This window comes from Mesoplodon mirus (genome assembly GCF_964341445.2).
Source record: "Mesoplodon mirus genome assembly, chromosome: 4".
Lineage (NCBI taxonomy): Eukaryota > Metazoa > Chordata > Mammalia > Artiodactyla > Ziphiidae > Mesoplodon > Mesoplodon mirus.
Window position 1 is genome coordinate 36,614,686 of NC_138979.1, and position 24,382 is coordinate 36,639,067.

Consider the following 24,382-nt stretch of genomic DNA (forward strand, 5'->3'; position numbering starts at 1 on the left):
TCGCTTACCCCATCTTCCTCTAATGCTGCCAAGGGCTTGTTGATGCTGTTGACAAATTTGTTGACGTGCTCAAAGTGCTTTGTCATTTCTGTGGCTAAGACCATGTCGATAATACTCTGGCGCAGCATCCGGTAGTCATTCCTGTTTCAGACAACAAACGAGAGAGGCTGCTGCCGATTACTGATCCAGACCAGACAGATGCTCCTGAAAACAAGCTATTATCTAGGACACATGTCCACTGTGGCTAAAATTCTAATGCACTGGAAGTCAGTGGCAGGGCATACTTTAAAAGAATGTGGAAGTTAAAGGTTTTACTGCCTAGCTTGCTGTTAGCAAGGGGAACCTGAACAGAAGTTAAAATCAGAAGCTTATGGGTAAGACTATAGACAGAATGTTCAAGGTGTTGTCGTTCTGAAGTAAAAAGCACATAGTTCTTAAGATAAAAAAAGATGGAATGCAGGAGGGGTGACCAAAGCCAGCTCTCTGAATGAAGACGGAGGTCTGGGTTATGAAGAATGTACCCTACACAGAGGAACCTTGAGACCCAATAATTTTAGTGCCCAGAAACGTAGAGGGCAGACCTTCTGAAAGCTGAGAGAATCACAGGGCATACTTGATACCTCTTCCTCCAGCCCTTGTTTTTATTTAATTACTTTAAAATTTTTATTTTTTGAGGATGGAAATGATATAATTAAAAATTCAAAAGGTACAAAGAGTATAAACTGCAATCTCCATTCAGCCCCAGCTACCCTGCTCTTTTCCCTGGAGACAACCAAAGTTACCAGGGTCTTGTGAATTTTTCCAGAGGTAACTGATGTATATACGGCAACTATGAATAAAACCAACTTTAAGTCCACATATGAAATTCTAAAACATGGCAAAAGGGAGTTTTTTTTTAAATCCCTTAAAAGTTTAAAAGCCTTCCTTAAAAATCCAAATTGGTAAGTGTTCCTCATGACAGATCACTTCGTCCACCTAACAGTTATCAGGCCCCACACTAGACACTGAGGGCACAGTGAGGAAGAGAAGACATATGACACTGTGATCTTAACAGCGCTTAAGAGTCAAACCAGAATCAGGCAAACGAAGCAACCTGAGCCTGAATAATTAATGTGAGGGGTCAGGGAAGGCTTCCGCAAAGAAGGGACGTGTGAACAGAGACAATGACGAGACATCTGCTGGGCTGAGTGGAGTCCTCCAGGCAGAGATGTAAGGTGACAGCTTCTCTGGGTCTCTCGAGGTGTCAGCCTTTGTCGTCTTGGAATGTCAAGACACAATGGAACTGAACCTTGAAAACATCGTGCTAAGTGAAAGAAGCCAGACACTAAAGACACATATTGGGGATACTTCCATTTATATGAAATGTGCAGAACTGGCAAATCTATGGAGAGGGAAAGTAGACCTAGAGCTGTGGGAGTTGAGGGGGGAATGGGGAGAGACTGCTAATGAGCTCGAGGTTCTTTTGCGGGGTGATGGAAATGTTCTAAATTTCGACTGTAGTGATGGTCACACAACTCTGAATATAAGAAAAACCACTGTACACTTTAAATGGGTGAACTGTAGAGTATATGAATTATATCTTAATAAAATTGTTTTTAAAAAAAAGAGAGAGGAAACATACTTTCCAACTCGTTGTTCTTACCTCTCCATGTTTTTAAAGATGTTGCATTTATCATCACCAGTGGTCAGCTGGAAGGCCAAGGCTGCGTGGTGTCTCTCGAGCACAGCAGTGTCGTTATACAGAATGGCCAGCTCACTCCCAGCATTGCACAGGAAGGAGTTGGTTCTCCCGGGGTGGTCCAGGTCATGGACAGCGGCTGCAATGAGGGCAGTGACCTCATCAAGTGGATCTAAAGTTTGCTGAAAACAAGAGATCATTTAAAAATTGGGGCATGGCATTGAAAGCAAGGTAGCCTTCTGGGTAGTTTTCTTTCTGCCCTATTACTTTAAGGTAAGGATATTTCGGATTTCTGAGAAAAGCATAATGTTGAGCAAACTCAGTTTTCCTATGTCCACTCAGACACAGTTTCATCTTTGCATGTTTATTAGGAAACATTATCTGATTCTCAGTCTCACACAAGTTAAGGACTTACCAAGACAGGGTGTCCTCAACAGACAGGAGTCACCTCCTCAGAAAGTCTGTCTCTAGACCCATCACAAAAAAAGGCCTTTAGTCTGAGATATTGACTTAGACCAACATAAACTAGTATTACTGAATAGAAGAGAGAAATAATTTTTTAAGTTAGCATCACTTACATTAACTGGGGATTGGTCTACAGTTTTCTCCCCCCTTCTGCTGCTATCTTTGTCAGGTTGATTTCAGGGTTTTGTGACTTTGTAAAATGATCTGGACGTTTTCCGTCTTTTTCAAGACTTTGAAATGGTTTATATAACATGGAAAAATTCCTTAAAGGGCTAAAGAACTCACCTGTCCATCTGGGTCAGGAGCCAGGTTTTGAAGAAATTAGTTGATAGTTTAAAAACAACTCCCATGGTACTGACCTCTCTTTTGGTTTTCTACTTCCAGCATTAATTTGATTTAAAACTTTAAGTACAGAAGTGTATGGTACTTTCTTCTATTAATCTCCATTTCAAATGCGTGTATTTCTGTGTTTACTGTGTTTTTGATTAGTTTGGCTAGAACTTAATTCTCTTGGTTGTTTCAAAGAATCATTCTGGATTATCACTTTGCTCTTCCCATTTTACAGGTTTTGATACATAGGTTTCTCATTTTGTTGTTTTCTAAACTGTTATTTTTGGCTTTATTTCCTTGTTTATCCCTAAATTGTTTGAAATATTTTCTCATTTGTAGTGACTGACATTTTTTATTTAACTTTTAGTTATTAAATTCTAGTTTTTGTTGTGGTTAGAAAATACAGACTATGAAATTTTGAAGTTTATCAAGACAGTAATTGTGTCCTAGTATAAGATCATTTTTGGAAATATTCTATAAACACTTGAAAAGAAGGTGTATATCTAATAAATCAGTCTTGTAAAATTTATTTAAATTGAAATTCAACAGTTTTATCTTTAAATGGGTGAATTTTATGATGTGAATTATATCAATAAATGCTATTAAAAATAAGTTAGCTTTCTGAATATATATTTGTATGTTATCTATAGAGGAGTTCAGAATCAATAAATTACAGCAAAAGTTAGGTCGTCTTTATATGCTGAACCATCATGACAAAGACATCTCTCCTCTGCCATTTGTCTTCATGCTTTATAAAAACAGCCCTCTCTCAGGACTCTTATTCTGCCTACAGTCTTAGTCATGACCTTTATTAAAACAACAACAAAACCCAAAAAACCAAACTAGAGGGAAAGAGAAAGCGCAAGTGAGAGACCCAGCTCTGAGAAGATAAGATTTCAGGGTGAGGAGTGACTCAACATGTCCATGTGCTGGAATCACCCCCGCACACTGCTCTCCTCCCTACAACTAACTAGTCGCAGGTACAGATGAGGAAGTGGGACCGGGATGCACTGGCCCTCACTCTGCTGACTGCCAGGGCTGGTCCTGGCCACCATGTGGCCTTCCTCAGATGCCAGGACATCAGGCAGTGATGCCTCGCTATCTTCATTCCTCACGAGGCCCTGTTTTATTAGGTATAAAACCAACAGTTTGATTCATCTGCTCTCAAGTATACAATACTTCTGAAAGTGAAATGGCCACACACTAGAGCTCCCTGGACCCTCTGTGTCATTTTATGATGGATGCTGAAGGAGGTACAATCAGGAGGGTGCCCAGGAGGGTGTGGGGACACAGAGGAGGGTGCCCCAGTCCGAGCTGGGTGTGGAGGAGGGTGCCCCAGGGAGGGCTTCCTAGAGGAATGAAGGCTGGTACTGATTCCTGAAGGGCAGGGGGAGATGTGAGGGAAGCCGGCACCAGCAAAGGGAACAGCATGCCAAGGGCAGGAGCGTTAGAAACTAAAGTGGTTCAGCACAGCCCAAACATGGCCTGTGTGTTGCGAGCGGTGCACACCATCTGTGGGGTTTAAAGCTTAAATCCTGTGGGAGATGGGAGGCTGCTCCTGGGACCCACATGGTCAGAGTGAGTTCCCTAGGAGGCCGGGTAGCCAGGAGTTTTTGTTTGGCACCATCTAGACGACAAATGACGGGGCCCTCACCAGGACAGCGGCAGGGGCGTTGCGAGGAGAAGACGATTCTGAGAACACTTAGGGGTTGTAGTCAGCAAGGTCAGATGACCTACCAGGTGCTGGGGGCTGGAGGAGAGGAGAGAACTGAAGATGACCCCAGGCTTCTGACATGGGTATCTGCTTGGATGATGGGACTCTGGGCCAGGCAGGTGACCCTGGGTGGGAGCAGTGCTGGGCAAAGATGATGAACTTGGTCTCAAACCCCACTGACTCTGAGGGATGTGGGGGCCCTAAAGGAGCCATATCCAACCTTGCCTACAGGGTCAGAGTAAGACCCCTCAGAAAAACAGCCTTCTCCTGTTCTTGCTGGCCTCCTCCCCGGGGACCGAACCCTGCTCCTTATTCTTCCAGGAATGGCTGGGGTCATGTCATGAATTCATTATCAACTCCCCAGAGCCACAGCGTGGCCTCCTGCCTGACCCTCCTCTCCTGTGGCCGCCCCCTTCCTGGGCCAGGCTGCACCCGTGTGGGGCCCTCCTGAGCAGTCACACTGCACAGCAGCCGCCCCACTGCTCCTGCCTGTTAAGCGTGGAGCACAAACCAGCTCACCTTTATCCTCTCTTTGCAGATAAAATAGGCAGTGGCGTGAAGCACATCGGCAGAATGTGTAGAATTGTGGTAGGGGTTAGAAGCATGATAATTGGCTTCGATAATTTGCAACCACGATCTCAGCGTTGTCTCAGAGCATTTTAAGACTTCACAGACTCCAAAGCGAGCAAATATTTTGAGACCAAGATAAATCAAAGGCCTATAGAGAAAAACATCCACAGTGTTAAAACAAAGCAAAGAAACAGGCAAAGTGTTGGATCTATTCAGATCCAACAAGCAAACCCGAGCCAGACTTCAGAGAGTGTGCAGGGCAGCAAAGTGGAGCCTGTGCAGGTGGCACACGGGTGGCACGCGGGTGGCGCTCTGTTGCCCTCTCTCCTGGTAGCCAGTGCCAACCTTGGGTGGAGCCCAGCTCCAATTCTGGGAGCATTCACCTGGTGCTCCCCACTGGCTGGGGTGAGGTTTGTTCACCCTGCCCCTCCTGATGCAGACTCCTACTGACACTAGTAGAGTCTTCAAATCAACATGCTGCCAGGCTAAACCTGTTCCACCTTAAACCCTATCCTCTCCTTTGGACCTGATGGACCTAAGTCATTGGCCAGATGTCCTGTGTGGGAGAAAACAACAGTTCCTGATGACAGCCTATGAGCCAGATACTGTCACATGTCATGTGATGGTCTCGACAATCTGGAGGTGGGTGTTACAGTATGAGGAGGTTTCCCCAGAGAAGGTGACGAACTGGCCACCAAATCAGGCCCTTCCTTGAGAAGTCACCTTCATCCAGCATCTGGCCTTTGCTTGGAAGATCAAGAAACTTGGCTCTGCTGAGGCAGTATCCAGAGGTGGTTGGGCTCACAGGACTTGAACAGACCTGCCTTGTCCCAGTTCACACGAATACAACGTACCAGTATGTAAACCAGGTACCCAAAGCTCTGTTTACCACGGGAATATTCTTTTCTGCAGTCCTCGGCTGTGTGGGGTACCTGGACGCAGAATGTTGTAGAAGGTCGACTCACTGTGAGCATGAGTCAAGGGTAGGGCTGGCTTGGGGACCGTCACCCAGACCGGGAGGAGACCTGACGAGTTATCCCGCGGCCAGCAGAGCACACCTCTCCTGCAGTGGCCTTCTGTCTGCCAGAGTCCGGACCTCACCCTCCTGAAGGTTAATGCTGGCTGGCATCAGGTCTGGACACCCTTTCCTGTGTGCCAAGCCGACCACATGCCTTTGGTTGACCGTTCTTCTCCAGCAAAGTACAAAATTGAAGGTAAAATCCCAATCCCACCCTATTCTCGGTGACCACATTCAGATCAGGATGACTGGAGTTCGGGGTGTCCCCATGCCTGTCACCAACACAGCAACCAAGATCTGGGGACAGCTCTTATCAATGTGTATGTCTGTGTATTTCTAATTTTTAGTTCTAGGCTCTGAGCGGGGCTCTTTGCTGCTATCTCAACATATCACTACCTACAGGAGAAATTAATAACCATATTTTACAGAAAAAAAACCTCTGCTATTTGGAGACGTTAAGTCACTTGCTCAATTTCATGCTTGCTCTCTCTGCAGAAGTCACAACCAGGCAGACTCCCCTTGGCTTCTCACTGATCCCCTCGTTGAGGCCTAGGCCCTGGTGACTCAGGGCACCTGCTGCCCTGCTGCACTTTCCTGAGCCTCCTCCCTGACCAGGGACTGGCTCTGTGCAGAAACCATACTCCTTGGGTGACTTTCTCCACACTGGCCCTTGGAATCAAGCTCTCTGTCTGCCAAGCTCCATGTGGACTCACCTTTTATGAGTGGCAGCCTCCAGTTCAAAAATATCAAAGTCCCAGGATTCCTCATTTTCCATGGCCTGAGTTATCTGTGATGGGACGTCGTGAAGGGAGGTGGGGGTGATTACACTGCTGGAAACCTGTTGAAGGTCTGCAAAGTGATGTGATTCGGAGAACAAAATTAATAGGCTTTACAGCATTAACTGTTCCTTAGGGAGAACAGTTCTGCTTCAGGGAACGGTTGCTTTGTTTCTCATTTTTGATGATATACCAAAAAACTTCTTATTGATAAAAAAAATTATCTTAAAACTTCTATCTGATAAATTTATTTTCATCACTTAAGCATGGCTATAATAGTAATAGTGGTCCAAAAAACTAAAAAGGAGAAACTTACTTTTTGTTGAAAGAACATACTCATTCCTGGATGGTCTTCGAAAAACATCCTGATAAAAATCAAGGAAACAAGAGAAAGGAAAGTCACAACTATTCTTTACTCCTTGAAAACCCCAGGACAGCGGGTCCCAGAGGACACTGCGGGCAGCCCTCTCCATCAATGCATGCTGAGGCTTCCCTGTGATCACCTCTGCGGCCAACCCCGAGCTCCGTCACTCACCCAGGAGCACACAGCCTGACGCTGGAAGGACCTGCTCAGCTCCGGGGTAGGGGCATCACCAGGACGGCGAGCTCGGGAGACGCCCCAGAGCCCAGCGTCCTGCTGGCACTCAGGACCAGATGACGCCCCTCTGCCCTCAACCCTTTCCCCCCATTTCCTGCCACCCTCCTCAACGCTTGTGGACACCAGCCTTCCTCAGGAAAACTAGATTCTTCTCTGCTCTCTAAGCACCCTTGCTCCACCCCAAGCCCCTGAGTGGCCCCTCTCCTCAGCCCTGCGGTGCTTTCTCCCCACCCTGCCTCTCTTCACCCCTCACCCCCGGGCACTATCCCAGCCCGCCCCTCATCCTTTCTCCCCACCCCCTCACCTACAGGCTGAAGGAGTCTCTGTCCCAAACAGACAAGACCACAACTAGACATCATCATCGCTGGGAACCCTCTACCCATCTGATTATTGCTTAAAACCTTATTTTTATGAAATCAAGTGACTTTAGAAAGCAGGAATTAGGAGGAGGGATGAATTTTTACTTCTGAATTTTGTCACCAAGACAAAAAAGGTGACAGATGGCAATGGAATGATCTGTCTTCCACAAAGTTGTTCTTCCCCTGTAAGGCCTCTACACTAGAAGGGGTGGAGGAGGCACCTAGACCCCTCAAGAGCCCATGGTATAAAGCCTCCTAATGAAATGGTTCCAAGGCCTTCTTTCCCATGAAATCACCAAATCTGTATAGGATGCTCTAGAGGGAAACTACGCCCCATTCACTGGTGCCTTTTTTTTGGGGGGGGGCACACTGTGTGGCTTGTGGGAATCTTAGTTCCTGGACCAGGGATCGAACCCGTGCCCTCTGCAATGGTAGCACGCTAACCACTGGACCACCAGGGAAGTCCCCTTGGTGCCTCTTTAGACATATACAGTCATTCTGTTTTGTAATATGGTATGGAATATTTCATAAATTTTTCTTTTCTGCCCGTTTTCAAAACCTTAAAACTAGCTAGCTGTCTAGAATGTGCTCCTCCCTTCTCTGCTTCAAGCTGAGGTCCCCCTGGGCGGTAGGCAGCAGGTGGGTGATGGCTCGGCCAGAGGGCAGCAATGGAGGGTTTAGGCCTTGACTGAGCCCCACACACAAAGAACGCTGTGTAGGCCAGCACATAAACAAATAACCTCTGAGAAAACAAATGAGAACAGCAGGATCTAGCCAGCAGCCTGGTCAAATATACTTACAGACACTAAGCCCCCAACAAGGTCAATGGCATGAGGATCATCGTCCTTAGCATCGAATTGTGGTGAATATAATTCAGTGGTTCTTAGAATTTCCAGCACACGATCTAAGGCTTCTGTCACAGGCATGGGACTGCTTTCCTGGGCAGCACTGATGATATTGATTGCCTATAATATGGAAAGAAAAAGACCTGAGTTTCATAATCTTAAAGACAATGGGAAAGCAATCCAGAGAGTCAGGCTGGCAGTGGGGCTCAACGCTAACTTAAGGCTAGTTAAAGTGCTCATGTCACACATCCTCTCTCTTCACACGAGGCAGCTCCACACAACTAGGAGAGCATCGTTATTGTTGTGGGTCCCTTCGTGGTTCTTCTTGCTGAAAACAATTAACCAGGAGAACAAGGGACTTCCGTGCTCAATGGAGACCGACCACAAACGGTTTCACCTTGGTGATGGGCGCCTCGATCTTCATGGAGTGTATCCGGGCCATGGAGGAGCGCCGTCTCTGGCTGGAAACTGTGGAGAGATCACGTGACACAGAAATCAGGGTGTGCACAGCCTTGGGTATCTGTCTCCCTTCCTGCCCCAGGCCCCACCCAGCGTGCTCAGCTGCACAATGAAGGGGTAGGACCAGAACTACCTGGTCGCTGAGCTTCCTTCCCATCCTCACAAGCCTGGGATTCTGGCATCACCAGCTCTGCCTCCTTCAGTCCTAGGCATTAGGATGCACATGCGGCCACAGACTGAAATTCTGAGGTCACAGGCCAGAGAGAAAACAGAGGAGACAATCTAGCAAGTCAAGGCCAAACAGTTCACCTCTTTTTGTGTTTCTAACAATAAGGCTTTATAATTATTCAGCTTGCTGCTCTCCAGGAGTGAACATGTTCTGAAAGACAATGCCACAGAGGCTCCTTGTTTCATATATGGCGGGAGCAATAAATACAACTCAATTAACTGAAATACACGAATTTCTGGTTCAATTTTTCAAGGCATCCTTTGGTGCTTTCCCCTGTTATGCTTAATCTAGACGGATTAGGTAAATATCTTAAGTGAGGCAGGCAGCAAATCTTAGACTCTAAAGTTTGTTAATTTTTTGTTGCTCCTGTCAAGATCCAGTTCCTTTGGGGTAGGGAGAAGCCTGGGCAGTGAACTGGCAGGAAAAAATATTCACATAGTGTTCTGTGTCTCTCCCTGAAAGCCCCACTGTCAGGCCAAATGCTGTTTACCAAAGGTCTTAAAGGACCACAGACTGTTCCACAGCCTGATGCGTCAGCCTTATTTTACCAAACTGGGGCCCAAGGAGAAACAACCAAGATTAACCAACTCAGGGGCTCTCAAATGCTCTAAATTTCAGAGACCAACAAAACTCCTTAAATCTATTTTGGTGATCGCACATGGTTCCCGTCTTTCCATTTTACCCAACAACGTCATTAAACCAAAAATAAAAACCACTATTCTATCACTATATCATAAAAAGACCTGCTCTCATTTAAAAATATAATGAAAGTGACATATACTTATAAAGACCAAACAATAGTGTGAATGCAATAAGGTAAGAAAAAGAAATAAAAGGTACAAAGATTGTGATGACTGTGTATGCAGAAAGTCTGAAAGAATCTACCAACGCTACTCTTATCATCAATAAGCTAGTTTATCAAGGTTACTGGGTACAAGGTCAATACACAAAAGGTCAATTATATTTCTATATACTAGCAACAAACAACTGGAAACTGAAATAAAAAACGCCCTTATGACAGCATCATAAAAATCAGTATTTAGGAATAAATCTAATGGAAAGATACGTAGGATCTATACACTGAAAATGCAAAGCATTGCTGAGGAAAATAAAAGACAACCCAAAGAAAGACAAAGAGCATGTTTACGTTTTGAAAGACTCAGTGTTACCGAGATTTCAAGTTTCCCCAAATTGCTCTATAGATTTAAGACACTCCCAAATAAACTCCCAAGAAGCTGTGTGTGTGTAAACTAACAAGCTGATGCTAAATGTTATATGGAAATGCAAAGGACCTAGAATAGCCAAGATAATCTTGAAGAACTTTATACTACCAGATATCAATACTTACCATATGACTGTAGTAATCAATCGTGGTATCGGTGCAAGCAAGGACTAACAGAACAATGAAACAGAGTCCAGAAACAGGCCATATATTTATAGTCAACTGGTTTACAATAATGATACTACTGCAAAAGATGGTTTTTCAATATGATGATGGGCCACCAGCTGGGTTTCCCAGTAGGAGGGGATATTAATCTTTGATCTCTACCTTCACTAGATGTAAAAATTAATTTGAAATGGATCACAGACCCAGAGTGAAAGATAAAACAATAAAGCTTCTAGAAGAAAACATAGAATATTCTTCATGACCTTGGGATAGAGAAAGATTTCTTTTTTTTTTTTTCTTTTTTTTTTTTTGCGGTACACGGGGCTCTCACTGTTGTGGCCTCTCCTGTTGCAGAGCACAGGCTCTGGACGCGCAGGCTCAGCGGCCATGGCTCACGGGCCCAGCCACTCCGCAGCATGTGGGATCTTCCCAGACTGGGGCACAAACCCGTTTCCCCTGCATCGGCAGGCGGACTCTCAACCACTGCGCCACCAGGGAAGCCCGAGAAAGATTTCTTAAACAGGACACAAAAAAGCACTAGCTATAACAGAAAACACTGATAAAATGAACTTTAAGATTCATTAAGAACCTCTGTTCATTAAAAGACCATTAAGAGAGTGAAAAAGCAATCCACAGACTAAGAACAGTACATTTGGAATACTTATATCCATATCTAGAATATAAAAAGAATTCCTACAAACCAACAAGAAAAAGATAAACCCAATGATAAAAATGGGCAAAATATTTGAACATCACGTCACAAAAGAAGATATCCAGTGGCCAGTAAGCATATGAAAGGGGTGCTCAACCTCATTAGTCATCAGGAAAATTAAAGTTAAAACCACATCCAGTAGAACAGCTAGAGTTTAGAACACTGGTATAACCAAGTGTGGGAGGATGCAGAGCAACTGGAACTCTCATAGATCAGTGATGGTACATATGGTACAACCCACACTGGAGAACTGTTTGCAGCTGCACAAAGGCCCAGCAATTCCACTCCTAGGTAGGAGATGAACACACATGTCCACACACACAAAAAATACTTGCATAAAAATAGTCATAGCAGCCTTACTCTGAACAGCCCCAAAGTGGAAAGATGAACACAAAGGGCCATTAATAAGAGAATGGATAAGCAAATTGTGGCACAGCCATACAATGGAGTACTACCAAGCTATAAAAAAGAACGGTAGCACCTAGCAACAAGGATGAATCTCAAGAACACTAAAATGAGTGAAAGATGCCAGACACACAGAGAGTGCATACTATACGACTCCATTTCTATGAAGCACAAGAAGAGGCCAAATTAACTTATGGTGCAAGAAATCGGTGGATGCCTCTGTGTGGTGAAACATGTGCGCAAGTGCAGGCCTGCATGTGTGTATTTTCTGTATCTATTTTGGGCTGGGTGGTTACAGTCTATACAGTTCAATGTACAGAACTGTCAAAACCTATTGAACTCAACACTTAATATGAATTGTATTATATGTAAATTATAAGTCAATTAAAAAGAACAGTGGTTAAAACCCACAAACATTAAAAGTGTTTAACTCTCAAAAATACAGAAATGGACAAAGTAATCCAAAGGATGAACAGAAGTCAGAGTGTGGCAGTAAAGACAGTTCGGGGCACGAGTGACCTCGCCTCTGCTCTGCTGTGCCCGAGGGCCGTGACCATGAGGGCCACAGTGAGGACGGTGACAGCTGCTGCCATGACCCTGGCCAGGCACCACGCTCACTCATTTCATCCTTACGTGGTCCTCTGTGGACAGCATAATGATCCCCATATGATGATGAGGAAATGGAAGCACAAAGGTCTACCCCCAAGGTTGCACAGAAAGTAGATGAAGCTGGGACCTGAATCAAAGCAATGCTGAGGCCAAAGTCCACACTCTTCCCTGTAACACCACTTTGCTCCCCGTCCTTGCAGCAGGGGTGGGATCCGTTTCGTATTTCCAGTGCAAGGGACACACGACATATCTTCCGGTCCTCACGAGAAACCCATGAGAGAAGTGAGGCACTGGATCTCCACTGTAACATCTGCAAAGTTTTCGCTGTTTATCTAGTAACAATCAGCTCCCTATGCTTCCCAATTCATCTGAGTCAAAGAAAGTACATAGCTAGCAGTAATATTTGCCTCCACACTACCTACAGATAATTGTCATTGCAGTTTTAAAACTCCTAGATCACTCAGGCCACATATCTATATAACCATTAAAAAATCATATTCCACTTAGAACTTAAATAATATTTGCTTATGAAAAGTCTGTCACATCCCCAAATGCAGCTCACTTACTTCCCCACCAAAAGGCAAGCTTCCATGGCAAATTGCAACCCACAATGGAATATATCGTTGTTAACTTCCAAATGCATTACTCATACAATTACAACAGATAAACTGACATCTGCTGTTACAGTTTATAGAAAATCAACTAGAGGACTTCCCTGGTGGCGCAGTGGTTAAGAATCCGCCTGCCAATGCAGGGGACATGGGTTCGATCCCTGGTCTGGGAAGATCCCACATGCCGCAGAGCAACTAAGCCCGTGCGCCACAACTACTGAGCCTGCACTCTACAGTCCACGCACCACAACTACTGAAGGCCCGGTGTGCCTAGAGCCCGTGCTCCACAAGAGAAGCCACTGCAATGAGAAGCCCGCACACCGCAACGAAGAGTAGCCCCCAGTCGCTGCAGCCAGAGAAAAGCCCATGCAGAGCAACGAAGACCCAACTCAGCCATACATACATACATACATAAGTGAATGAATGAATGAATAAATAAATGAATGAATGAGTGAATGAGTGAATGAATGAATGAATGTATTTTTTTTAAAAGAAAATCAACTAGAGAACAGATGGTAAAATGTATCTTTTTTTTTTCTTTATTCCCTGACTCCATCAAAAGGGTCAGAATGGAACCTACTGGCAAAGGAGTTGGGGGTGAGGGAGAAATGGACACAGACTGCTAGAGAGTCCCCTTCCCTCTCCTGAGCTGGAGGGGGGCAGTGACCCAGAGATAAGACTGGGGAGGGAGTGTCGCACGTCTCCATGGGCTCAACACTCACAGGACCGCGCTTTCTCCTCTTGTCTTTGTCACCTACCTTTGCTTGTTCGAGAGGCAGCGGTTCTGACATCTCGTGAGCTTTCTCTCCGGTCGTTATGTTTGCCTGACTGATTAGCTGTGGAAACAATTAAATGACAAATTACCTCTGCAAAGGGATTTTAACAACATATTAGGAAACTTACCAATATAAAAGTCTAAAAAAACAAAATTGAAGCATTAGAATACCATTTAGGATGCCACAAAAATCAACGGAGTGCACAGAGGTGAAGACTATGAACAATTACGTTTTAAGGGAGGCTGACTTTCTCAAAATGTCCCACCTGGTACAGTCATAAAGTAGTGCTTTTCAGTTTCCAGATTATGTAATCACAGAGTCTCATGATGCAAAAACTAGCAGAAATGAACTCAAGAGAATTTCATCTATTGTATTTCTATGTAATTGAATAAAGTGGTGGGAAAATTTTGATCTCCATCCACCCTTGCCCCAAAGGAAAAAAAAAAACTTTTTTGTATTTTTTTCTACAATACAAGCTCTAAAATGTCCCCGGGAAGAATGTGCCTCTCTTTGGGAGGGTAGTACAGGAGCACTAGTCTGGGGTGTACTTCTCTGCCCCCTCTTCCTGTGGATGGCACCACTGCATTTCGAGGCCCAAACAGGGCTTGTCTTCGACTCCTCTCTCCCTCACTCCACGCCAATCAATGACAAGGCAAAGCTGACCTTCCTTCTCGTGCCCTCCTCTGTGCACCTGCCGGGTGTCACACGTGGTGGCAAGCCTCTCCAACCTGTCCCCATTTCACAGATGAGGAAACTGGGAGCCGCTGTGCGGACGAGTGAGCACACAGCTGGTGCTCGAGCTCAGCTCTCCGCACCTGCAGCTTCTTCTGTCTTCTCTGCCTTCTCCCGGCTTCCTCATCTGGATTCCTGCTCACAAACAGGATCCAAAGGCAGGCCCTTGGTACTCCTCCCCACCATCCGGAACCTTCTCCACTTGCTATCTGCTACCTTCTCTTCCATGTGGGCACTGGCAGTGACCTTGTCAAGGTCACCGATGACCTCCCTGTTGCTATATCTGAAGGACACGATTCAGTTCTTACCTGACTTGTGGTACTAGACACAACTGATCATGCTTCCTGGAGACTCCTGGTTTGCACAAGTCCAACGCTGGCTTTCCTTGCATCTCTTATCGTTCCTTCCTAGTTTCCATCATGATTCATTCTCTCTTCCTCAGCACCCCTGGTGTTCCCAAAGGTTCAGTCCTCTTAGCTCTCCCTCTCAGACAACGCAATCTCCTCAGGAGACCTCCATCCTTTTCTATAGCTTTTCCTAATTCCTGTGTTGCTGTCTTAATCCCAGGCCTTTCTCCTGAGCTCCAGACTTACATCTTAACTGGCCACTCGTCACCTCCACCTGGACACCTTCAGGGACTTCACACAGGCTCACTACCCAAGTGAACTCAGTATCTTCTCCTCAATCACTGCTCATCCCAGGTTGCTGAACGGCATCTACCTTTTTGCTTAAGTTGGAGACAAGTCATCCATGACTCCTCCTCGTTTCTTGCCCTCAAGTGGTCAGATAAGTCTACGAATTCGACCTCCTAAACACCTCTTTAATCCACCCCTCTCTGTCCCTGTCCTGGCTCAGACACCTGTCATCCTCCTCTGGATTGTAATGACAGCCTCCCTTATTGGACCTACCGGCCCCAACCTTGCCCCCTTCGACCCATTCTCCACAGGCAGCCAAGTGATCCTTCTGAAACAAAAATCTGATCAGATCACTCTCCCAATTAAAACATTTTAATGGTTCATCACTGTTTTTAGGATCAGATTTAAATTCCCCAGTGTGGCACCCAGAGTCCTGTGATATCTGGACCTCCTCTCTCTCCAGCCATCACGAACTATTTATGATGTGCTAGTTCACCTCCCAAACCTCTCTGCCTTGGTGCAAACTGCTTACCCCCACCTAGAGACGCACCCCTCCCCTGACGCCTCCTTCACCTGGTTAACTCTCGATCCTCTTTGAAGATGCAGGTAAGACGCGGCTCAGGTATCATCACCTCTGGGAAATCCTGCCCTAATGCCTCACCCCCAACACTGCTGGTAACCGCCTGCTTTACTGACTTGACTGACTTCCTCACCAGCTGTGAATGACACGAGGGCACTCAACAAACATTTACTGGGCACCTACCACGTGTCAGGCTCTAAGCCAGGCGCTAGGGGTGTGAGGATGAATATGGTAGGGCCCATGCCCTCAAAGGGGGTAGTCCGGAGGGGAACAAACGCGGGTGAACTAAGAGTCAGTCATGATGCTGGAGAGCAAAAGGAGCCCCAGGAGGAAGGGGCAGGTCTCCTCTGGGAGGGGGGCAGAGAGGAGATGAGCCATGTTTTGCAGCTGGAGGCCGGCAGAGGAGGAAGGCACTTCTTGGAGGAGGGCGCTGCCTGAGCAGACCGGGCGGAGCTGGCTGGAGGGAAGCAAGGAGCAACATGTCCCAAGGCCAGGGATGTGGCAGGAGTGGAGGGGGGCGAAGCAGGCTTGAACCTCTACTCAGCGTTTAAGTGACTCCCCTAAGGCAAGACCAGACCTTCCTGCGACTGCCGTGTTCAGCCCGCTGCTCTTCCTCTGAGTCCCTGCAGAGTTCTGCTGCTGGTTCTTAAAGCGCCTCCACCTGCCGGGCTGCTGCTCCTGCAGGGAGGGCCGAGGGAACCTCGCGGCAGGGTGACATTGACCTCTCAACCAGCCCGCAGCCTGAAGGAGCCTGCGCACAGGCCCTCCTGCCTCGAGAAGGCTCCACACCCACGACTGATCCGAGGACTGACCCGAGACCTGAGGCAGCCGCGCGCCACAGGAGGGAACGCTCAACAGGCCTCGGCCGCCCAGCTGGGCTCAGTCTCAGCGCCACCCACGACTTCACGTGTCTGCGCTCAGCTTCCTGCTCCAGAATATTGCAATCCTTCCGCACTGCCCATCTTTTTAGGAGAGGAAGGTTAGCAGGGTTTCCTTGGCCTGCTGGGCAAATCCAGGAGACCCTGGAGAAGCCGTGAGGAGCAGGAACCATCCTGCAGCCCCGCGAACGGGCAGCCTCCATCCCAACACCAACGCCAACGCCGTGGTCCCCCGGGAGGAGCTCCGTTTCGGGTACGAGGAAGCTGAGAATCAGGTTGCTTGTATGACTTGCCCCAGAGTCACTCTGCTGGGAACAGACTTTCAGAGAACTTTCTCAGACACTCTCAACCGTCCAAGCCTTTGAGGAGGGCCTGCTCTGCACCGGGACACCCCCTTCCCCCGCCTCGGGGTCTCACCGACCCCACACTGCCAAGCCTCCAGCCGCTGCCCAACCGCGGGCTCCCTGCGGCCTCGCACACGGGGAGCTCCCTCCTCCTGCGCCCGAGAAAGCTCACTTTCTCCAGGTCCAGAGTAACACTCCTTTCAGGTCTGCCCAGCCCCCGCCCTGGCAGCGCATGAGAACACCTGTAAAATACGCTGAAGCCCTGCTCCGCACCACCCGACCCGGAACCTGGCACGTTGCTGGCAAGGCTCTTCCGGACCCCCTCCTCCTCCCCTGTGCTACCCATCCCCCTACTAAGAAGCACAGAAAGCAGGCTTCTCCATGCAGAGACAGTCACTTGGCCTGGCACGTGGTGCCCGTGCACTGTTTTGGATGAATTATGCCCTGGCCTGTTTTCTCTCCTCTACACGATGGCAATGCTGGTATTCTCGTCTCTGGTCCCTCCTTCCATGTAATCTGTTACATACAGACTCTAAAAGCTTCTTAGAGCTCAGGTGTCATTATACTATTCCCTTGCTCAAAAATCCTCAAACTCCCACTGCCTACCGATGAAAATCCTAATTTCCCACCTAGCATCTAAGGATCCTTCACCATCCCAACTCCATTCCACACTGACCTTTTTTATACCAGTCAGAATTTTAACCCTGCTCTTGCTCTTTCTAGAACACACTCTGTACTTTCCCTGTTCAGTAACTGTATTTATTTCTGGAATGCTTTTCCTCTCACACCCATCTTCTTACTCAAATCCACCTCTCCCAGTCTGGAACTTCCCCCTCTTCCTCTGCCTTTCTCACCCACTAATGATCACTTCTTATCACTTGCTATGTGTCCCTTCGTGTCAATAAGTCTCTCCTCTTTTCAGATTAAAGCCTGATTACTCTTGGGGCGCCCACAAGAACTGTTCCAGCATGTGCTTCAGAGCTTCTGGAGTTGGCCATCTGGATTTGAGTGCCAACTCTACCACTTCCTAGATGGATATCCCTGGGCAAATTATGTAGCCTTTCAGTTAGTTTCTTTATCTGTAAAAAGGGAACTTCATCTATTAAGTGTCTACCCCTCTGGGTTATTGCAAGGCTTCAACTAAATACACCGTGAGTTAAGCACTCAGCACAGTGCCTTGTACACAGTAAACACTCAGAAAAACATGTGGGAAACACTCCTAGAATGAATGAGTGAACTGTGCCGGTACTGCTGAAAGCACATCATCAACAGCTGAAGGTATGGAAGACAAAGTATTCTCCCTGGAGGCTCTTACAGACTAGCTGGGCAACCAGAGCACTGTCTGGGCATGGCAGGGTGCTGTAAAGCGTCCACACAGGCTGGATGGAGAGCCTCTGGCATGGAGCCGGAGAGGACCTGCACCATCACAGGTAAGGGCCAGAGTAGGAAAGTGGCTTGCTGAAGCCATGATATACGCTGGAAGGAAACAGGTGATTCCGGGCCAGGGAAAAACATCTGCAGTCACGTAGACATGGGGTGAGCAGATGGTGTCCAAAGCACATCAAGTCCTCACGAGACGGATATGACGTGAGGCGGGTCTGATGGGGTCCACCTACCTCCCCGTAGGCTGGTGGTGAAAGCATCCCTGTTAAAGCACTGTAGTCTGATACCAACACAGTTGCCTCTTCGAGCACAGATCATGCCAACAAACCACACTCCACTCAACACATCTTCACATAAGTTCATGAATTGGAGGTGACCAGTTCTCTCCCCACAGGCTGAGACCCACCCCAGGACACCTGTCAGATCGCCCACCTGTGCTCGGGTCCTCTGTCTCATAAACCAGCCTGGGAGTCAGGGAGAGAAATGCTGCCACGGTGCTAGGAAAATACAGTCCCACCTACGCAACAGACAAGCTCGTCAGAGGCAGGACCTGTTTTTATTTTTTCAAAAGCTCAGTGAACCCTAAGAATGAATATGGGGCACCATACCTGTATGAGTGTCAGACTGAACACATTCAGCTATTTTCGTAGCCTAAAAATGAATTTTAGAAGCCATTAGTTCTGGGTGCCTAGTTATACAGTAAGGGAAATCTTGCTGGGTCCCTGGGGTCCCAAGGGCTCTCCTTACATACCTTATTGTTGCCATTACACGCTCTGACAATGGACACATAGTGTCTAATTTTTCTGCAAGTAGAAAACAATGTATTATTTCTCTCCTGGCTCTCTATTCTGGTGGATATCTAGCTAATTTTTCATTATGAAAGGAGCATCTATCTCTCTTTCACAATACATACAATGCCTGGAGGAGAGCAGTTCTATTGTGTGTGGCCAAGGCCACCAATAAACAAACAAGAGTCTACAAGCATCCTCTGGTGTCTCTGTAGAAGAGAAGTTGACTCTTCAGTAAAAACAACAAAATCCTTCTGAGTCATCACAACACACAATAAAAAATACCTAGGTTTTAAAAATGTACTACATGTTAACCAACCCAAAGCCTCTAATTCCTTAACATGTTTTCAGTTTCACAGCCCTTTCTACTGATGCTCTTCTTCAAGTTTCAGCAAACAATCTGCTCACAGTCATTCATGGAAACAGCCACAGGCCACACTGGGGCCGAATGTGCGAGTCTAGAACAAAGGAACCGGGGCTTATCTCAGAAGATGCTGACTCTCCTCATTTATTTTCGGTTTTTCAGATTTTCCCTTTGGTAGTCCAATCCCTACAGTTATCCCCCCCAAATTTGGAAAGGCCATAAAAAGGTAGAGAATCAGAACAGAGAGCCCACACAGAGCCGTCTCCCTGAGGCAATCGCCAGCTGGCAGCAGAGCCTGGGGACCAAGCACGTGGGCCACGCGGTCAACGCAGAGGCCTGCAGCCCGGCTCTGCTGAGCACTGGCTGCTGGCGACTGGCGGCTGGTGGCCGGACTCTGGGCCAAGCCTCACCTCTCTAAGCCTCAGGTTCCTCATCTGTCAAACAGAGACGGTCACAGTGCCGACATCATGGGGCTGTGGCCAGGATGAAATGAAGTGACATCTACCAGGCACTGAGAGCCTGCCCAGGGAGGGAAGGGCTCACGAACAGCGGCAGTTGTTACAACCATCATCGCTACACATCCTCCTGGTCTTTTTGTCCTTCTTTCATTTTTATGACTGAGAGCATACACTAGGTATGATTTTACATTTTGACTTTTGCATTTATCAAAAACATTTTCCCCTATAATTTAATTTTCTATGATCATCATTTCTCATGGTTGTGTATTTTATCGTTGGGTATTCTACAGTTCACATTCATAATTTTCCACTGTTCGTATTATTTAAGATAGATTCTGAGACAAACCATATGACATTTTCAGGCTCCTGATATACAATGCCTTCCAATCTGTGGTCACATCTGTTTCATATGCGTTTCCATAAATGAGAGTATTTAAAATACTTTTATCTAATTTGATAGTTCTGTGCAGAAATAACACATAGGCTATCAAATTAGATAAAAATCTTTTAAACATAGGGAGTCCACAAGTGAGTGTTCTTAGCACACAGCTCAGTAAAGTGGCATTCAGATTTAAATACTTGAGTCTTTTATGTGCTCACACAGCTTAAGACTGTCAGAGTCTGGCGGCTCTGGGTCACCAGCTGGAGGGTCAGGCTGTGACCATGAGGAAGCCACCCTGGAAGGCCATTCTTTGATGGTACCTGACCTTGTTACAAGTCTTTCTTATAAATTTCTGCATGCAGTTCTCAACTTACTAAGTATTCAAAGCAAATTTTGCAATAAGCCGAACATGGTATGTTGACTGAAGTACTTTTTTTTCCCACTTACCCTCCCTGTCCAATGACAGGTAGTATCTTCACATTTTGTTGTACATTATCTCCGTTTTTCTCTTTGGCAGAGCAAATTCCTTGCCATTCCTATAAGTGGAATGTAGGCATCATTATACATTGTGTTCAAAACAAAAACCCAAAAGCATTTTCCACCTCAGGTTTCCACTCCTTTACCATGGCCACTAAAGCTATTAGGATAATAAAATCATCCCAACCCCAAAGGCAATTTTGGGTTGACAGTTCTTTCTCAACCTCCCAAGTCCATCTCCTCCTAGACTGACAACAAAAGCCAGGTCACCACAGTCTAAATGGTCATATGTTTTCAGTGGCTTTCTGCTGGCAAGAGAGGCCCTGGGCCCATGAACGAGGAGCACTTTCTCGTCCAGGTTCCTCCTCTCACAGCTCCTACCTGCCGCGGCGGTGGGGGAAGTGTGGCCTCTGCCCCTGCATTTGGGAGGGGGAGAGTCTCAGACTGGGGCAGAGAAGGGGCCACCCTCTGTGTTGTGTACCCTCTGCAGGTAGGGTGGGGATAATGAGGTAACAGCCAGGACTGGGCTCAGGCAGAAAAACCAAGTGAGACCTTAAAAGCCAGAGCTGCCATTTCAGAATGGAACTGCAATGGGAGAGCAGGTATGCCCAGGCTATGACCACAGTGAGCAAACAGGGGCTACAGGTGGCTCCCCTACTCTGAGGGTGGTGGAGAGAAGCGTGGGACGGAGCTGGGTTTTTTTCCTCTCCCGTTGCGGAGCACAGGCTCCGGACGCGCAGGCTCAGCGGCCATGGCTCATGGGCCCAGCCGCTCCGTGGCATGTGGGATCTTCCCGTACCGGGGCACGAACCTGTGTCCCCTGCATCGGCTGGCGGACTCTCAACCACTGCGCCACCAGGGAAGCCCCGGAGCTGGGTTTTGTGACCACCTAAAACGTTCTGAATTTCTCCAAGAGTCACCAAGGTCCTTAAGCTAGAAAAATCCCTAAAACCCACTGTAGGACCTTGAACTCCTAGGGTGTTTCATACCCTTCTAGACCTTCCAGAGTCCCACAGGAGCTAAAGCTGACCCAGGTGGGAAGGGGAACACCATGGCAGCCTGGCTCAAGTCTCCTGTCCATATTCTTACACAAAGTCAATTCTGAAATGAATGCTTGGGGCGTGGTGACCTGCATGCAAATGCTAATGGTAAAATCTCATCTTCAGACTCCTCTGGGAAAGTGGATCCAAGAGAAACCAGGACACTGACAGAAGCAAAGGATGGTTACCGAGGCTTCCTGACGTCCTTCTGAAAACAATGGGCGCCAAGAAAGGACTAAATTAAAAAACAGCCCAAGAGCCCAGCTAGGTGCTTACTTGCCCTGGAGCAGAAGGGAGGTGTGGGCCTTCCTCACTACAGTTCTGAGGGGAGAGCGGCCTGTGCCCGAATTGGGCAAGGACTAGACAGGGATCCCTGGGCAGGAATCTGGAGCCTGTCCTCCACACCCACAGCCCCATGCAGCCACCAGAGAAGGCTTCAGCAGACAGGTCTAAGAGTTACTTCTGAAGCTCACTATCAAGAGAAATACGGGAAGCTGACTGAGGTGATATTTGCAAAACTCTGTGAACATACCAACCACCACTGAACTGTATACTTTAAATGGATGGAGTGTATGGCATGTGAATTATCTCTCAACAGAGCTGTTATATAAAAAGAGAGGGAAAATATGGGAGACCAATTCAGTCAGTCAATCAGCACTTCAAAACACATATTCAGGATTTTCTCCTCCAATCCTTTCTGAACAGAGTGAGTGGCTGCCAGCTACCAAGTCAAGGTGTAAGAAGCCATGTCAGCCAGAGCTGGACAGTCCAGCTAATGGAGGACAACTTAGCCAATGACTCTGCTATGACGCTGCTTAGATAACAGAGTTGCCTGTAAGTTTTCCAGTCAACAATGGAAACAAAAAATATTCACTTAACACAGATCATATTTCTTATCAAAAATACATCAAAAATCGAAGTTTCAGTTCCTAAAAATAGTAAAGTCCTACCTAGAATGCTGTTATGAAGATTAAATCTGGTAACACACATAAACTCTTAGCCAAGTCCTGACACACGGCAAATGTCCTGTAAATGGCCTGTTTGGTTTTGCACAGGTGTCTGCCTGTCTCTCTCAGGCTGAGCTCCTCTCAGAACTACACTAAGGCGTGCACCTCCCTTCTACTCTGGGGCAAGCTCAGCACCGAGCTGGACTTCGCTGACTACCGAGACAGTTCCTTCTTGGTGGGTGCCCACTGCCTTAAGAATTAAATCATCATCATCCAGCTGTCCTATCCCAGGGGCTAGCACTGTGCTGGCAGGTGGTAAACAGTCAAAGAACACTTGGGGCTTTTGTTTACTGAATGGAAAAGTGAGGCCAAAGTCAGATCACAGAATCCTAGCACCCAGGATAAGGGACTTGAGCTCTACACACAGGGAGTGACATGATCAAAGTGGTGATCTGGTAAGACAAATCTCCAGTAGCGTAGGGTGCACTGGCCAGAAGTGGAGGGTCCTGGGACAGGGAGGCCTAACTGCATTCAGCCACCACAGTCTCAGGGTGTGGGAAGAGGGCCCTGAACACGGTCAGGCCCAGGCAATGGACCCTCAAAGGCAGGGGTTTAACAGACATCAAGCCTTGGTGATGGATTTGATGGAGGGGACTAAAGGGTAGGGAGAAACCAAAACCATTCCAGGAATCAAAGTCCAGGCAACTGTGTGGACGGTCAACGAGCAGTAGACAGCAGAGGTGGAGGGGGATTGGGCTTTTTGTTAATGGGGGATGAGAGAAAATCACCGTTATACAAGGTGATACCAAAATGACAGCAGGATGTTGAAACAGACCTTGGAAAAGACACTGGGGCTAAAACTGGGAAGGTGGAAGACATCTACGCAGAGCAGAAAAGGTGCTCAACAACAAAGGGAGCTTTCTGAGGAACCAGCAGGGGACAAAGAGCCCTGGTAAACCTGGGAGGAAAGAGATGGGGGAAAAGTGGGAGAAGAGGGGAGGCGGCGAGGGAGGAAAGCTCCTGGGGAAGGTAAAAGGTGTGAAGAGCTAAAGGGCTCTGCAACTGCACATCATTATCAGAGGCAGCCAGCCGGGCAGCCGACATTCCTTCAGCACCTGCAAGACAGTTACTGAGGGGAAAAAAATGCAAAATTTCTAAAAGAGAAGAGCCAATATAAGGCTCAGGTATCTGAGAAGACAGGAGGCCAGGGGTTCTAGGGCCCTGACAGATAGGAGGAGAGCCAAGAAGGAAACATAAAGGGAGGAAGCAAGCAGGAGTGTGGGGCTGAAAATCAAGGTGCCTAATAGTATCAGTTTTACCTGAAAGGGGAGCCAGTGGCTGAGAACAGCAGGCAGAGGAGGTTTATAGAGAGTGGTGTGCGCAGTATTTTCTGTTTGAACATTATCAGAATTTCTCCTCTGCCCCCAAGGATATCCAACTGGTTGGACACCTAGAATCTGACATTCCAAAGCCCCTCCCGGTCATCTGACCACTTCCAAAGGCTCCATCCTGGCTCCCAGCACATGTCTGAACTCTCTCCACTGACCATGGTACCATTGTTTGTCAAGGGCTGGCTGATTCTCAACAAGCCCTTCTTCTCCTGAGGGAGACTTGATTAGAAAGGTCACATATCTTTCTCCTCAAAAAACTGCCCAGCTAAGTGGTCTGTCCTGCTGCAGTGTTGCCCGTGAACCAGCAGGGTACCAACAAAGGACAAACAGCAGCTTTTGCACTCTCAAGAACTTGCAATCATGCAAAACAAATGCCCTGGTTCCTTTTCTTTTTTAAAAAAACATCTTTATTGGAGTATAGCTGCTTTACAATGATGTGTTA

The 24,382-nt window shown here is 47.1% G+C and overlaps 1 protein-coding gene across 4 annotated transcripts in view; it reads right to left on the minus strand.

Moving 5' to 3' along the window:
* The window catches only part of PDE8A (phosphodiesterase 8A), a 145,862-nt gene that overhangs the window by 23,561 nt on the left and 97,919 nt on the right, over positions 1–24,382 (minus strand). For 2 of the 4 annotated variants that reach the window (XM_082618482.1, XM_082618483.1), the window contains exons 9-19: positions 20,533–20,621; positions 18,845–18,896; positions 18,702–18,744; positions 13,524–13,601; positions 8,736–8,821; positions 8,309–8,473; positions 6,868–6,916; positions 6,489–6,624; positions 4,707–4,905; positions 1,643–1,860; positions 9–141 (exon numbers count right to left, since the gene is read on the minus strand). In XM_082618482.1, coding sequence (XP_082474608.1) covers positions 9–141; positions 1,643–1,860; positions 4,707–4,905; positions 6,489–6,624; positions 6,868–6,916; positions 8,309–8,473; positions 8,736–8,821; positions 13,524–13,601; positions 18,702–18,744; positions 18,845–18,896; positions 20,533–20,621 — 1,248 coding nt within the window. The remainder of the gene's footprint in view (positions 1–8; positions 142–1,642; positions 1,861–4,706; positions 4,906–6,488; positions 6,625–6,867; positions 6,917–8,308; positions 8,474–8,735; positions 8,822–13,523; positions 13,602–18,701; positions 18,745–18,844; positions 18,897–20,532; positions 20,622–24,382) is intronic. The other 2 variants (XM_082618485.1, XM_082618484.1) reach the window with 1 other exon arrangement.